At 47.1% G+C, this 15,363-nt stretch overlaps 1 protein-coding gene across 1 annotated transcript in view; it reads left to right on the top strand.

Moving 5' to 3' along the window:
* SPATS2L (spermatogenesis associated, serine rich 2 like) overlaps positions 1-14,861 on the top strand; it is a 64,044-nt gene extending 49,183 nt beyond the window's left edge. The window contains exons 7-11 of the mRNA XM_015424330.1: positions 3,437-3,495; positions 6,809-6,918; positions 7,951-8,053; positions 11,362-11,582; positions 13,557-14,861. Of these exons, the coding sequence (XP_015279816.1) occupies positions 3,437-3,495; positions 6,809-6,918; positions 7,951-8,053; positions 11,362-11,582; positions 13,557-13,955 (892 nt within the window). The 3' untranslated portion in view covers positions 13,956-14,861. The remainder of the gene's footprint in view (positions 1-3,436; positions 3,496-6,808; positions 6,919-7,950; positions 8,054-11,361; positions 11,583-13,556) is intronic.
* Positions 14,862-15,363: the final 502 nt, after the last annotated feature.

Genomic DNA, 15,363 nt, shown 5'->3' with positions numbered 1-15,363 from the left:
GAGCGGTTCCTCAGTGGAACAGGCTTCCTCAGGAGATGGTGGGCTCTCCTTCTATGGAGGTTTTCAAGCAGAGGCTAGATGCCCACCTGACAGCAATGCGGATTCTGTGAACTGAGGCAGATCATGAGAGGGAGGGCAGGAAGGGCTGCCTCAGTGCTTAGTTCTCGTGGCCCTTTCTTATCCGCCCAGGGAAATGCTTATCGCCACGTTGGGGTCAGGAAGCAGTTTTTCTCCAGGCCAGTTTGGTTGGAGATCCTGGAGGTCTTTTGTCATTTTCTGGGTGTGGAACAGCGGTCACTGGGGGTGTGGAGGGGGAAGTACTTGTACATTTCCTGCATTGTGCAGGGGGTTGGACTAGATGACCCTGGAGGTCCCTTTCAACTCAATGATTCTATGAAACACCCCAGAAGGGAAGTCAAAGGTCCTCTTTTGAGGGAGCTCCTGCAGGGTACACTGCAACAAGTTGCAAATGGTTCACGTACCACTTACTCCTTCCCGTCCGCTTACTATTTCAGTACTTCCTTAAAATACAATCCCTCTTATAAACTCGATGCACATCCTTGTTAGTAAAGTCTGCAGTCAGCACACTCTTAATCTTGCGCTGCTGTTTTAAAGGTTTGCCTTTCTCTTCATCTGTGCCCAGCCCAGCCCTCCCACCGCCTAAAATTATTTTCAGTACAGCTGATACCGTAGCATCATTGTTGACGATCACCATTTATAGAAGCTGTGCGTAGAGTGCCATCTGTTGGAAAAGCCACGGACAGCCCGACAGCGTTGCTTCTAAAGCTTTATTATACTGCATCAAGCCCGAGGCATGAAAAAAGAGATTTTCCATTAAGCGAGAGAAATATTTTGCTACTTGTAGAACAGGGAGATGTACTGTCTGAGTGTGTTCCCAAAGGAAGATGCCCTGTTGAAATGCATTTCAACTCATGTTGTGTGTCAGTGAACTATCTGATGCGCCTGATGGAATATTGTAACACTCTCTACATGGGGCTGCCTTTGTTGCTAATCCGGAAGCTACAGCTGGTGCAGAATGCTGCGGCCAGGTTGTTGGTGGGTGTCCCGAGTTGGGAGCACATCCGACCTGTGCTGAAAGCGCTGCACTGGCTGCCAATAGCATACAGGATTCGCTTCAAAGTGCTGGTGCTTACCTTTAAAGCCCTACATGGCCAGGGTCCGACTTACCTGAGGGACCGCATTTCCCCATATTCCCCAAAGAGCACTTCGGTCGGGGTCACAACACCAGCTGGTGACCCCGGGCCCTAAGGAGGCCAAGCTGGCGGCAACGAGGGCCAGGTCTTTCTCAGTGGCGGCTCCTACCTGGTGGAATGAGCTCCTGGAAGAGATCAGGGCCCTGCGGGACCTTGTAGAGTTCCGCAGGCCTGTGTGACGACCTCTTATCTGGGGAGGTCTAGTTTTACTTTAAAAGTTCTTATGGTTTATTTTTCTTTGGGTATTCTGGCTACCACCAGGGAAATTTAGGCTTTCCCACACCTTTTCTATAAGATTTTTCCTCTCTGGGTAGGTATTGTGACCCCCAGGGTCTGGGCTTCCGAAGGACCATGTGTTTCCTGAGGAATTTCATTCAGAACTGTTATCTTAAATAAAAGTAGATTTATTTGATGTTTCACACACTTTTCCCTCTTACACAGAACCCAATCTTTCCCTCACAGGGACCTCAGGACAACTCTCATATTAACGCCTTTTATACAGCACTCTCTGCTGTCTAACTCCTCAACTGTCTTTTTCAACTCTCATAACTCTAACAGACACCCTTCAACTGACACTCTTGACTGACATATCTTATCCTCCCTCCCCCTCTCTGTCAATCACCAATCACACCACATGCCTGTCCAGCATTCTACATTATCATCACACAGCCATGCAAACCACTTTTAAAGACACAAACACACAAAACATGAAATCGTTACAGCCTGTAAGACGGAGCTCTTCCGCCAGGCCTATGAGTAAGAGCCGCCACAGCCCCCAGTACCACCACCCTTTTACAGAGAGAGACCGCTAGGGTGGCTGAGTAACATCTTTCAGCACCTCCCCGTGACGCAATAAGAGAGGAGTTTACAGGTGCATCCATTGTACTGATTTTAATTTGTTTTAACTTTGTAACTTGTATTATATATTTTGTATGTTGATTGCACTCAGTGCCTTATGTGAGCCACCCTGAGCCCGTTTGCGGGGAGGGCGGGGTATAAATATAATAAAATTAATAAATAAATAAATATCATTTTGTGTGCGTGTGAGAGAGAGAGACTTGCATTCCAGGCGCTAGCCTTCCGGCATTACATAAACCAGATTCCCCTTGGCGATAGGCGCCTTTGTGGGTTTTCACAGTAGCCTTTAGTGCATGTGAATGTAGTCGTCTGACGGCTTAACAAGGCACTGTGGTTGTGGCAAGCCATGTTAAGCTGTGTAAAAAAGGCCTGTCTGCTCTCACAGGATTAATTAATTATCGTATAGCAGTGGCTGTAGTATAGCCAGGAGATCCAAAGATTGTCTGGCAGCCTGAACCTCTAGCTCTCTTTGTGGCAAACTAGGTTTATTGGGGGGGGGGGCTGAGAGAACTGTGACTGGCCCAAGGTCACCCAGCTGGCTGCATGCAGAGGCGGAGTGGGGAATCGAACCCGGTTCTCCAGATTAGAGTCCGCCGCTCTTAACCACTACACCAAACTGTCTCTCTCTCATACACACGGGATTCACTGGATGTGCTAACATGCAGCAAAAGACTACTCTGGTGAATAGCACATATCCGTCATGTGTCCAGACACCTGCAACTTTCCACATGGCTTTAGCAACAGCCTTTAATTCAGACGCCCTTTTAGAGAGTTCCACCTTCTTGCTGCTTTTCTCACACGCTGATCCCCCGTGTGGTAGCCAGTGGTAGGTTTCCTAGCACCAGTGTTCCCTCTAAACTGAGTTAGCGTGAGCTAGTTCACAGTTTTTTAGCCTCCGGCTCACAGATTTTTGTCTTAGCTCAGGAAGGAGGGCTCCAGAGCAAACTAATTGATGCAGTCGCCAAATCTCTCGCTCACAACTTCAATGCCAGGAGCTCGCAGAGTAGGATTTTTGCTCACGAGACTCCACAGCTCGGAGGGAGCATTGCCTAGCGTCCATTTGCGTCTCACCCTAAGAATCTCTTCCCTAAAGCAAATAGCCAGTTCTGTGTTTCTTTCATCTCTCTCTAGCAGGAGGTTCTTCAGAAGAATTCCAGAGGCATTACCTTTGAGTTTGCATCATTTCCAGTCAAGGCCTGCCAGTTTCTTAAATGTATCCCAACTGTCATTTATTCCCGCAGAGCTTGTATTTTGTGCCAAAGAAAGTCCTTTGTACATTTAATCATACTTCTACAGCACACTTGCTTAAGCTCCAGTGTTTCTGTAGTCTCGGTCCTTACTAATGTCCATATGTTTGTTTTCAGTATCATCGACAGAGAAGTGTCTTTAATGGCAGAAGTGGATAAAGTTAAAGAAGAAGCCAGTAAGTGAAAACCAAAAGGGGCTTTGGGGCACTTGGGGACCATTTGGGAATGGGTTGTCTGCAGCTGTTTCCGCAGAAGTAAAATCAGTCATTCAAGGGTACAGCAAATTAATAATGACGAACTCCAAACCAAGGGTGATTGCTGTAAGAAGTTCACACATACATAGAACAAAGGAAAAATTTCCTGAAGCTGTAATAATTTTCTTCTTTATTCCATAGGTGAATTTAGGTGAAATTGACGAACATCTCGAGTTTTGCAAGTTCGTTTCTGAATCTTTGTCAAAATTCGGTGTCAAAATGTTCTTTTCTCACGTAACAATCCCATTTGTATCTGTCCGTCTTTGAAGATATGAATTGTGTTTAGTAGAGCTACTCATAGCCAGCACGAGAACGAGGTCTATACAGATACAAATGGGATTGTTACGTGAGAAAAGAACATTTTGACACCGAATTTTGACAAAGATTCAGAAACGAACTTGCAAAACTCGAGATGTTCGTCAATTTCACCTAAATTCACCTATGGAATAAAGAAGAAAATTATTACAGCTTCAGGAATTTTTTCCTTTGTTCTATGTATGTGTGAACTTCTTACAGCAATCACCCTTGGTTTGGAGTTCCGCAGAAGTAAAGCCAATCGATTTCTTTAGAAAGAGGACAGCACCGTTTATCTGAGTCATTGACCAGTTTGCATCAGACACCTGGTACTGATTCGGACCGTGCGCCTCCCCCAATCACACAGTCGACCGTAGACATTGTTACTGGCTGGAGTTAAGACTTCCAGCATTTAGCCCTCAAAGCTCTTAAAAATTTAAAAGGGCACAGGTGATAACTCGATGCAATTTCAGAAGCCAAAGGCAAGAGCAGAGGGATATGAGAGGAAGTGTCTGGAAGTGGCTTCTTAGGGCCAAGGCTACAGTGCTTGACACTTTGAGTTGTAGAACAGAACGCTCTGCTCCTCGGAGGAGGAGGACGAGGCGGGTGGGGGGGTGCGTTCCGGTAGGGGTTGGAGGAAGACCAAGCTGCGTCTTCCTGTCTCCACCAGTAGGGGTCGCCCTCCTCCAGTTCGGTACTTCCACACAGCCAAGGAGTCCCCGTTACCTTTCTTCATCGACAGTATTCTCATGCAGATTTTTAAAGACATGCCAGGTCCAAAGCCTCCAACAAGTTTTTTTTTTTATAAGGAGAGTGATTTGAAAACAGAAACAGAGTGGAAAGAAACTAGTCAGCCGATCGTGCGCTCATGGTAATATCGCTGCTAGAAAATCTAAACGGAGTACAGTCAGAAAGCCTGCACTCTGCACCGAGGCAGGAAGCAAACTGAAAGAGGAGGAATCGCCCATCACTCAGCCTGCCCCTTCCCTCTCAGTGAGGATACCTACACAAAAGTGTGCTTGTAGAGACAAACTTGCTTAATTTGCACTTATTTGTACAGGAAGCAAACATCAGCTTTCCTTGGCATGCCTGTATTTCTATAGTACACTGAGCCCTTAAAGTAGCTGTGGATCCTGTCCTGAATACTGGCAAGTTATATATATATAGCGTATATTCCTAGGATGTGCAAGCTTTGTGCCCAGAAAACCCAAATTCCGCACAAATGATGCCAACCAGTGTTCCCTCTAAGCTGAGTTAGTGTGAGCTAGCTCACAGTTTTTTAGTCTCCAGCTCACACATTTTTCTCTTAGCTCAGAAAGGATGGCTCCAGAGCAAACTAGTCTATGCAGTGGCCAAATCCCTCGCTCACAACTTTAACACCAGTAGCTCACAAAGTAGAATTTTTGCTCACAAGACTCCACAGTTTAGAGGGAACATTGATGCCAACCAAAGCTTTGCACAGAGTTTCCTGATCACAGTACCGGTGGACCTTTGCTTTGTTTTTTCTTAAGCCGTTTTATCCTGAGCCTAGTGCTTGCACCACCCGTGGGTGAGGAACGGAGTCATGACTACGAGGCGGGGGAAAGCGGGCACGGCAAAGCAAAAGCCGGTTTTCCGGATCAGATCAAAGGAGGCCTGTCTGGTTCAGCATTTCATCTCTACCAGTGTTTCTAGTTTCTCCTGCGCAGGGCAGGACGGTGCTATCCATTACCCCTCTCGCTTGTGCCCAACTTCTGGTACTCAAGCACATCTCTAAAGATGAAGATTATGCTCAGATGTCTTGGCTAATTGACACTGGCCTACAATGAATTTGTCTAAAGTCTTCTTTAAAGCAATCTGTGCTCGTCACAACACTGCCTTGCTGCAATGAGAGTGCCAGTTTGGTGTAGTGGTTAAGTGTGCGGACTTTAATCTGGGAGAACCGGGTTTGATTCCCCACTCTTCCACTTGCACCTGCTGGTGTGACCTTGGGTCAGTCACAAGCTCTGGCACAGCTGTCCTTGAAAAAGAGCAGTTTCTGTCAGAGTTCTCTCAGTCCCACCCACCTCACAGGGTGTCTGTTGTGGGGAGGGGAAGGGAAAGGAGTTTGTAAGCCGCTCTGAGACTCCAAGTGAAGGGCGGGGCATAAATCCAATCTCTTCTCTTCTTTATTTACATTAGTATTATTTTTCAATTTAAAAAATACTTTTTCCCGATTTGGCCCAAATCTGCTAAACTAGTCCTCCTGTTCACATTTTAACAATGAAGGCACTTACATCCTGCAAGTCTGTGCATACATCCGTTTGTAACAAAGAGCCAACGTGGATTTCCTTTGTGAACGAAATCCGGGACCGATACCTGGACAAATGTGGAGGGGGGTGTTAAATCACCCGTTGAACTGTACATGTGTCGAACGTGACATGAGAATTGCTTAGGGCACATATAAAGGGGAAAAAATCAAGTGTACAATGTACATGGATTGTACATGCATTCGCTGTAACTTGTGAACAGGGCTCCTGGGTCAATAGTGCTTCCACTGTGTTATCGTTTCATGCAAGTCTTCTACTTCGACTCCTGTTTCTCAGCTGGTAATGCAGTTGATTTCCCATTGGGGTGTGTGGGGAGGTTTTTGTCCTCACTTCGTTGACTTGAGTTGGATCTCATCTGCCATTCTGGTTGGGGAGATCCTACTACCAAATGGACCAGTATGACAGACTTCTAGCTGCTGCCCAAACCTGCAGTCCAGCCTGATTTCTTCTCCTCCTCATTGAAGACCACTTGCCCGGGTTCTGTCTTTTCCACCACCCTCCCCAAAGTAGCAGCCGCTCTTGTGAGGCTGCGTTTGGCTTCTGGGATGACAGCCAGTTATCCGAGAGTGGGTGGCTCTCCTGCGTGTTAATTGAAGACATACATACCCAGACATTAATGCAAAAATACGTATTTATCTCTTTGCGTCTGGCAGTGGAAATCTTGACCGCTCGTCAAAAGAAAGCCGAGGAATTGAAGAGGCTTACAGACTTGGCGAGTCAGATGGCAGAGACACAGTTGGCTGAACTGAGGGCGGAAATTAAGGTTGGCTTCTCCAGCATTTCTATTTCGAGTCGGTTATGCCTCCCAGTCGCAAGATAAGTGGCAGACGCTTCAAAGTTCAGCGCCCGAAATCAGGACCAGATTTTCAAAAGGAAGGATAAACTGGGCCTTCCGAATAGCTCAGCTTTATCTTTTGGCTTCGTGCCGCGAAATCAGAGGGCTGTAGATCCACCGGGTTAATCCGCTCAAAGCCCATCGTTTCACGGGCCTTGGGACAAAATTGTAACATATACATACAAATCCCATTCGACACAAACAATTTGTATTTGATTTCTGAAACGATATAAACAAACTGTATTTAAAGTGTGGACTGGGGGAGGCCTTGGCCTAGACTTCAGGCACGAATAGAGGGTGTCTGTTTCCTACCCCCTCCCTGTGCTTGAGACGCATAGTGAACGTGCTTGTGCGAGAGTCACAGACCCATTTTGGATACTGCTGGCGCATCAGTGGTGAGCAACGAGCAAGGCCTCCCCCCCCCCTTTGCACATCTTTGCCCTTTCTGCACCAACCGTGCATGCCTGTTAATGTTCTTGAAAACTGATAAACTCACTTCTCGTTATTTGAGCACAGGGTATTATTGAGTGATTGGTGCTGGCTAAGTAGAAACATCGCAGAAAGGGTTTAATATGGATCTGGTATGTTTTGATTAGGCCAAGAGGCCTCGATGCTAAAATGAGCATCTCCCCCGAGCAGTGTTCCCTCTAACCTGAGTCAGTGTGAGCCAGCTCACAATTTTTTAGCCTCCAGCTCACAGATTTTTGTCTTAGCTCAGGAAGGGATGGCTCCAGAGCAAACTGATTGATGCATTAGCTGAATTGCTCGCTTAATGCCAGCAGCTCACAAAGTAGAATTTTTGCTCACAAGACTCCGCAGCTTAGAGGGAGCATCGCCCCCCAAGTACCTGTGGCTTTAAGAGAGAAGATTTTAAAGTTATCTATACAGGGCACATTTCTCTGCCGTCCGCTTTCTCATGTGGGACAGTTTGTAATGAATTGATTTTCCTTTCCCCCACAGCACTTTGTAAGTGAACGGAAATACGACGAAGAGCTGGGCCGATCTGCCCGCTTCTGCTATGACATTGAGCAGCTGAAGACCCAAATTCAACAATGTGGAGAAAGTAAGCCTCGTCACTGTGTCAGTTCTCACATCCTCTGGTGCAGCCAGTGCCTGCCTGCCTGTCTTACCTAAAGGTTCCCTTGCTCGAAAGCCAGTCGAGTCCGACTCCAGGGTTGCGGTGCTCATCTCCGTTTCAAAGCCAAAGAGCCAGCGCTGTCCGAAGACGTTTCCGTGGTCATGTGGCCGGCATGACTAAACACCAAGGCGCACGGAACGCTGTTACCTTCCCACTGAAGTGGTCCCTATTTATCTACGTGCAATTTCTTGCTTTCGAACTGCTAGGTTGGGAGGAGCTGGAACTAGAGACGGGAGCTCACTCCGTCATGCGGCACACTCGGGTCTCGAACTGCTGAACTACTGACCTTCCACAGCCTGCAGTTCAGTGTCTTAACCACTTGAGCCACCGCGGCTCTATAGGAAATACAACAAACAAGCAAACACTGTGATACGAATGACTAGGAAATTCAGTAAAGATCATATTATATTATAAATAAAACTTCACAGCGTTACAAGGGAAAGTCCATCATTCTCAACAAGCACCCGGATATAAGGTCATTTCGTCCCAATCTTCCTCAGGAGTTAATCCTGTTGTATTGAAAGGTGTCAGCCTCTTGATACAGCTCAGTGTTACGTTAGGAGCAAACCAATGCTTAACTTCTTTATTTTCTTCAGATTATCTTCTAGTTCCATTACAAGTGTGTTTATTAGGAGCAGGGGTCATTTCGTAGAAAAAGAGGTGCAGGAGCTCATTAGCATAACTCATAGGCATAACTTATTTGCATATGCCACACCCCCTGACATCACCAGAAGTGTGTCAGAAGGCAACACCCACCGCTTAGGCTCCACTGGACTGCTTTGGATTGCTAGCTATTGGGGGGGGGGAACGTGTGGATCTGTCCTCGCAGAGGAGGGAGAGCTTGTGCCTGAATAAAACTTGGTCTTAAAGGTGCCACTGGACTGTTTTGGACCGGGGAGAGTTCTGCAACTTACCTGGCTGCTTCTTGCTCTGACTGAGGGCTGCTGGGAGCAGGGGGCGGGGCTTGTTGCATGAGCCCGCCCCCTGGGCTCTTTACTGCCAGAGTTCCACTCCTGTGCGCTCCCACAGGAAATGACCCCTGATTAGGAGCAAGCCAGTCTTGTCTTCTTTAACTAGGTGCAAAAGCCTTCTATATTATGCTGGCTTAAATGCTCTCCAAAGAATTATACAGTCTGGGTTCCAGCTTGTTGTAGAAAGCATTTTGCCAGCCAGATTTAATTTAAAAACATGAGCATTTAAGCCAGCATAATATAGAAGGCTTTTGCACTTAGTAAACCTATATATGGGGGCAACTGCTTTTATCTTGCCTACTCTGGCTGGCAGGCAGCCACTCTCTCTTCAGGGTCTTGGGTCGAGGTCTTTGACACCACCTACTTACCTGATCCTTTTTTTTGCCATCAAGTCAAGTGGACTTCTGGTGACCCTTAGTGGGGCTTGAAGGCAAGGGACGCTCAAAGGCGGCTTGCCATCGCCTGCCTCTGTGTCATGACCCTGGCATTCCTTGGAGGCCTCCCGTCCAAATAGTTGCCAGGGCCTTCCCTGCTTAGCTTCCGAGATCTGACAAGATCAGCCTTGCCTGGGCTATCCAAGTCAGGGTACTTCCAGGGGTCATTTTGAGGGGGAATGCTGTTCCGGGAGTAACAAGCCCAGGTGTCGGGTTGGCTGGGGAAGGGAAGGGCAGGCAGGCAGATGACATGGCTTCTTTCCCCCCTGAGCCTCTCCACTTTTGCAGAGAAACTCGGGGAAGTGGGGGGGATTTAGATGCCTTTCTTTCCCTTCCCTATCTGGGGAAGGGAAAGAAAGGCATTCTAACCATGCCTGGGCTCCCCGCCCTTTGTCAGGGGGTGCGGCATAGGCAAATGAGTTGTGCAAATGAGCTCCTGCACCTCTTTTCCTACGAAATGACTACCCGATACTTTGAACTGGAGATGCCGCGGTTTGAACTTGGGACCTTCGACATACAAGGGAAAGGCTGTACCACTACGGTTGCCAATTCTGGGTTGGGAAATTCCTTGAGGTTTTGGGGGGGCGGAGCCTGGGCACGATGGGGTTTGGGGGAGGGAAGGGAAGAAAAAAGACCTCCGCAGGGTAGGAATGGCACAGAGTCCCCCTTCCAAAGCAGCCATTTTCCTTCCGGGGAACTGACCTGTTGCCTGGAGACCAGTTGTAATTCCAGGAGATCTCCAGGCCCGACCTGGAGGTTGGCAATTGGATCTGCCTCTGAGCCACAGCCCCCCCCCTCCCCACTTTTATCCACTTATGAACTGTCAAAATTTACTGTACAGAAGTACGGTTTGGATTCCAACCAGGGAGATTAAACGTTAAAAATGACAGGACAGATTGAGAGTCCAGCGGGGCACCTTGAAGACCAGCAAAGGTTTATTCAATGCTTTTGTGTGCATACGTGCTTTTTCAAATATCAGCATTTGAAAATATTTGAAGAAGTGTGCCTGCACATGACAGCTCATCACCTAAATCAAGCTTTGTGGGTCTTCAAGGTGCCCCGCTGGACTCTCAATTTGTCCTGCTGCTTCAAGGCCAATGCGGCTGACCGCCTGGAACTATTAAAAATGATGATGTGAATGAATACTTTGCCTGGAAGAAGCGCCTGAAGAAGTGAGCAGTGACTCCCGAAAGCTCCTCCCCTGCCGCGAATTTTGCGAGTCTTTCAGGTGCTCCTGGACTCTTGACTCTTTTTTGATTTTGCCTTGACTCTCCCAAGTTGCGGAGCATTTGCATCTACAGTCTTCCACTTTTCTGTTACGGAAACGGGCCTCTGGCTCAAAGAAAGCGAGCCCGTGAAAGGGCTCTCAGTTGAGACTCCCAAAAAGATTTGACTTAAAAGAAAATTCATGGTTTTCACAAGGTACTGCAAGTTAATACAGGGAGATTCGGGTGGCGTGCGGTTAAACCGGGCTCCTAACGAGAGCTGTGATTGGGGCTCAGGAAACAGCAGATGTTCTGTAACTCCTGGGAGACCCAGTTCTGCCTTAAATGCACCCGAGAACTTTTATGGCTCACAAGAACATCTTATATGAGAGCTTCTCGCCAAACGGATGCAGCGGGAGGCACGGGTAGCGAGCCCAGTGCAGTTCTAGCAAGACTTAACTGGCTCAGTTGCCTCCAAAACTATGAATCACAGGACTCCTTTTCCCTGCAAGTAATTATAATTAACTCTCTCAATTTAAACGCGCGCTAGTATCGATTACAATGTGGTGTTCACTCTTGAGCCATTCCCCCACTCCCCCCCCCCCCCCCCCCCCCGTTTGCAGTTTCTCACCCAAAGAACAATTATTCCTCAAGAACACCATCCGGCACACTGCTGCAGGCAGCCACTTTGCGCACGGCGAGCGGCATTCAAAGCACATCCGTCCGGAAATCGTCCAGCCGTGCCAAGACTCCCGACGTTAAAGCGCCAGTGGCCAAAGTCTCCAGCCAAGCCGTCGCCAGTACCTCCGAATCGTCTAATCCCGTAGCACCAGCAAATAAGCAGGTACAGAGCACCAGTCACTTGGGCAAAATTGTGGAAGTTTAACACCCAAATACGTGGGGGGGGGGATTGTAGAAACGTAGAGGGAGAAGGGACTGTACTGGTAATCAAATGCAACCTTCTGCCGGGTAGCGTGGAATCTCTAACCCGGGGTGTCGAACTCATTTGCTATGAGGGCCGGACCTGACATAATTGAGACCTTGTTGGGCCGGGCCACACGTGTCATAAAATTTGATGCCAGGCAGTGGAGATATAAACTTTATAAAGCACACAGACAGAAAGGGTGTGTGTGTTTTTTAACTTAAGCTGCAAACCTACTTTTGAGTTATCGACACTCACCACAGAAATCTCATGCTCAGAGTTCTGAACCTAGGACCCAGGTTAAAACATGAAACGGCTGAGTGATTGATAGAGTCTGGTGAAGCGAGCTATGATGCAGCAGCAGAAGTTCCAGGGCTCTTTTTGTAGCAGGAGCTCCTTTGCATATGAGGCGACACACCGCTAACGTAGCCAATCCTCCAAGAGCTTACAGAGCTCTTCTTACAGGGGCTACTGTAAGATCTTGGGGGATTGGCTACATTAGGGGTGGTGTCGCCTAATATGCAAAGGAGTTCCTGCTACAAAAAGAGCCCTCTGCAGAACTGGAAGCAGAAGATGGCCGGTTCCACTGCGGGCCTGATGGGAGCCCTCCGGGGGCCTGATCCAGCCTCCGGGCCGCATGTTTGACATCCCTACTCTAAACTGCCCTTGAAAAGGGATTTTTGCAGCCTCTGATCTCACTCACATCTGCCGGTGACTTCAGGACACCCTCCAGTCACTCCTGCCTCACATACAGGGCCCAGGGTGGAGGGAGGCAGGGAAGTCTAGCAGTTCACGCACAAAGCTTTGCCGTCCAGCCGCCTCCTCCACAGTCCCTTGGGAACAACCCCACGCAGCTAGATGCGGTTTGAAAAGCTGATTCTGCTCCCGTCTGTTTCCCCGCAGTTTTCCCACTGCCACGTCGGGAGGTTAAAATCTCCCTCTGCACTGCATGCCGCTTTCACTTTCTTTGTTCATCGGGTTTTATGGTACCTTCTTCCCCCCCCCCCCCGTTTATAATGAATTTTATTAGACGATAAGTCAAGTATACATAAACAAGAATACTGTTTAAATATTAATACCAACTGTAAGTGCAGATACATATATCACAATGCCATCTATTAACATGTCATCAGAATCATCCTATGACCATGTCCTTGTCACTTTCTTGTGATTTTCCAATTGTTCTACTATTCCTAAAGTAATAACGTATAATAAATCCAGATATATTTTAGAAAGACCTCAAAAGTAATGTATGATAGTGCTCGGACCATAAAAATTTCTCAAAGATGTATCCATTCTGCATATCTAGAATTCACTGGTAATACCTCGTTTTCTGTAAAATATGTTATAAGAGGACACCATTTTCAAATGAATCTGGAATTGGATCTGCGTAGATTTATAGGAGTGACTTCACAGTCAGTATGGCGTTGCCCTGGGGTGTCTGAATGTGGTTTTGAGAGACACCTTTGCTTCCTCCGCTTCCTATTCGAAGGGAACGATAAGCAGACAACTCGATGCGGCTTCATTGATCCCCGTCAGTTTCCCTGCCCCCATTTCCCCCTCTGTATCTATCACCTCGCCATGAATTACTTGGCTCAGCCAGCTAATGACTGCCGAGGCAAGTACTGACACAGGAAAATCTGCATACCAGATTGAATGAAAACAGATATTCCGAGGCAAGGGGGAAGCAGGTCGAGTGCTGAGAAAATGTGCAGCAAATGCCATGTGCAGAATGGACCAAAGATTCACATTGTCTACATATAAAACCAGCCAAGGAGACGGAGAACTTACACCTCAGGGGCCTCAGGCCTATGCATATAATTTGTAGACATTCCCTCAGAAAGCAACCTGTTGAAAGATGCAACAAAACTTAACATTCGTTTTGTTTGTTGACAGAATGGCTCGTCCAGTCAGAGACGAAGATTTCACACATACTATTATGGCGTTCGACTCAACGGGTCTCTTAAGCCACAAAATGCCAGCACTGAGATGGATCAGAACAACTCCAAGAGTAATTCCCGACATGAATACAGAAGACAGCACCATAACAGTTTCAGGCCAAAAAACAAAGGTGTTATTAAAACCTTAGAGCAATCTACACCAGCGAAAAGCATGGAAAATCTCACATGCCCAGAAAAAAACCGTCCAAATCATCCGGCGCCAGGCCCGATGGAGCCCCGAGCTTTATGCAGTAACGTCGCAAGAGTTTCTCCGTGCAATCTATGTCCTCCACGGATAGAGGCCTCCGCAGATACGCCTGTCCTTTCAGTGCCAGCTGTGACTTTGGTAGCATGAAGAACGAGAGACTGGCAAACGTAATGTTTTTGTCATCGTTTCTCACTAAAGGTGCTTCCCTCACACCCACAATGCTCGCAAAAACGGCTTTTGAAACATATACAAATCGTGGTAAACCAAGCTGATTTTATTTTATTTTCTCATAATAATCTGCCGTATCCTGTTTCCTACTATGAAGTCTTTCCTCAGTGTACTCAAATTTACCTTTTCTCATAACGATGCAACTTTTAGCTAGCCGGTTCTTAGCAGAACAACCAAATTGGTGTTAAAAAAAAAACCTTAAGCCGCAGGACGATGTCAGTATAGATATAACATAGTTGTTGCTGTCCAATTTGTCGTTTATCAGTGTTAGAAGGGAAAATACCAAGACATCCGTACTGCTGGCCTGCAGTCAAAATACTTGTGCGCATACAGGAACTCTTCTCGACTCTCTCGTCCATATTATATGGACCCCAAATTATCAGGACAGAACGATCACCTTAAATTCTGTTTGATGTGACCTCATTTTATAGCCCAAGTGGTCTTCAACATTGGTCATAAAGACCAGCTAAGAAGTAACTTATATTTTTCCCCCCTGTGCTGTAAAATTGGGCTAAACGCTTGCTTCTGTTTTTCAATTTGGAATTTGTATAATTAACGCAGTCCAGTTTTCTAGCCTTGTGACTTCCTTTTCTGTGACTTTGATTCATTTTTCCCCCCAGATTAAATAATTGGAAATGTTTTACTAACAGATTCAAATAGTCGGTTGCTGCCAGGGACCTTCCCCTTCTTTCAGGTTCTCTCACCCAGAATCGGAGCTGATTTCAGTAGGCTTGAATACGTCTAACTCTTTTAAAGTAAGTGAAATGCGTTTTCCCTGCCCTGGATGGCCCAGGCAAGCCCAATCTCATCAGATCTCGGAAGCTAAGCAGGGTCAGCCCGGGTTAGTACGTGGATGGGAGACCCCCAAGGAAGCCCAAGGTCACTCTGCAGAGGCAGGCCATGGCCAAACCCACCTCTGAACATCTCCTGCCTTGGAAAAACCGACACGGTCACCAAACGTTGGCTGCGACTTGAGTGCACCTTCCACCCCCAAATGTTTTTAAGCTCACCGTGGTTGGTCGATGCGTCTTGTAGATGTGACACGACGAGATCACAGAGCCGAAGACATACCCCAAGCCCAGTGCAAAATCCCAGATTTATCGTCTTAAAATAAGCTACGTTTAAATGGCTTGGTTAAATGTACTTGGGAAAAGTTATTCCTCTTTATAAAATAAAACTATTTTACAAGTTCAGTGGTTTATATCTTGCAAAACTGTCACACCTAGATTCGGTATTGTCTCTGCAAAGGCCACTCCCCTTAATACAAAAAAAAAACCCTTGACCTCATTGTTCAAGTGAAAGGTCATCCCCAGATTTAGACTTGTGT

Source organism: Gekko japonicus, unplaced genomic scaffold (genome assembly GCF_001447785.1).
Source record: "Gekko japonicus isolate JY-2015 unplaced genomic scaffold, Gekko_japonicus_V1.1 scaffold3001, whole genome shotgun sequence".
Lineage (NCBI taxonomy): Eukaryota > Metazoa > Chordata > Lepidosauria > Squamata > Gekkonidae > Gekko > Gekko japonicus.
Note: the sequence above shows the minus strand (reverse complement) of the source record. Positions and strands in the feature narration are given on the sequence as shown.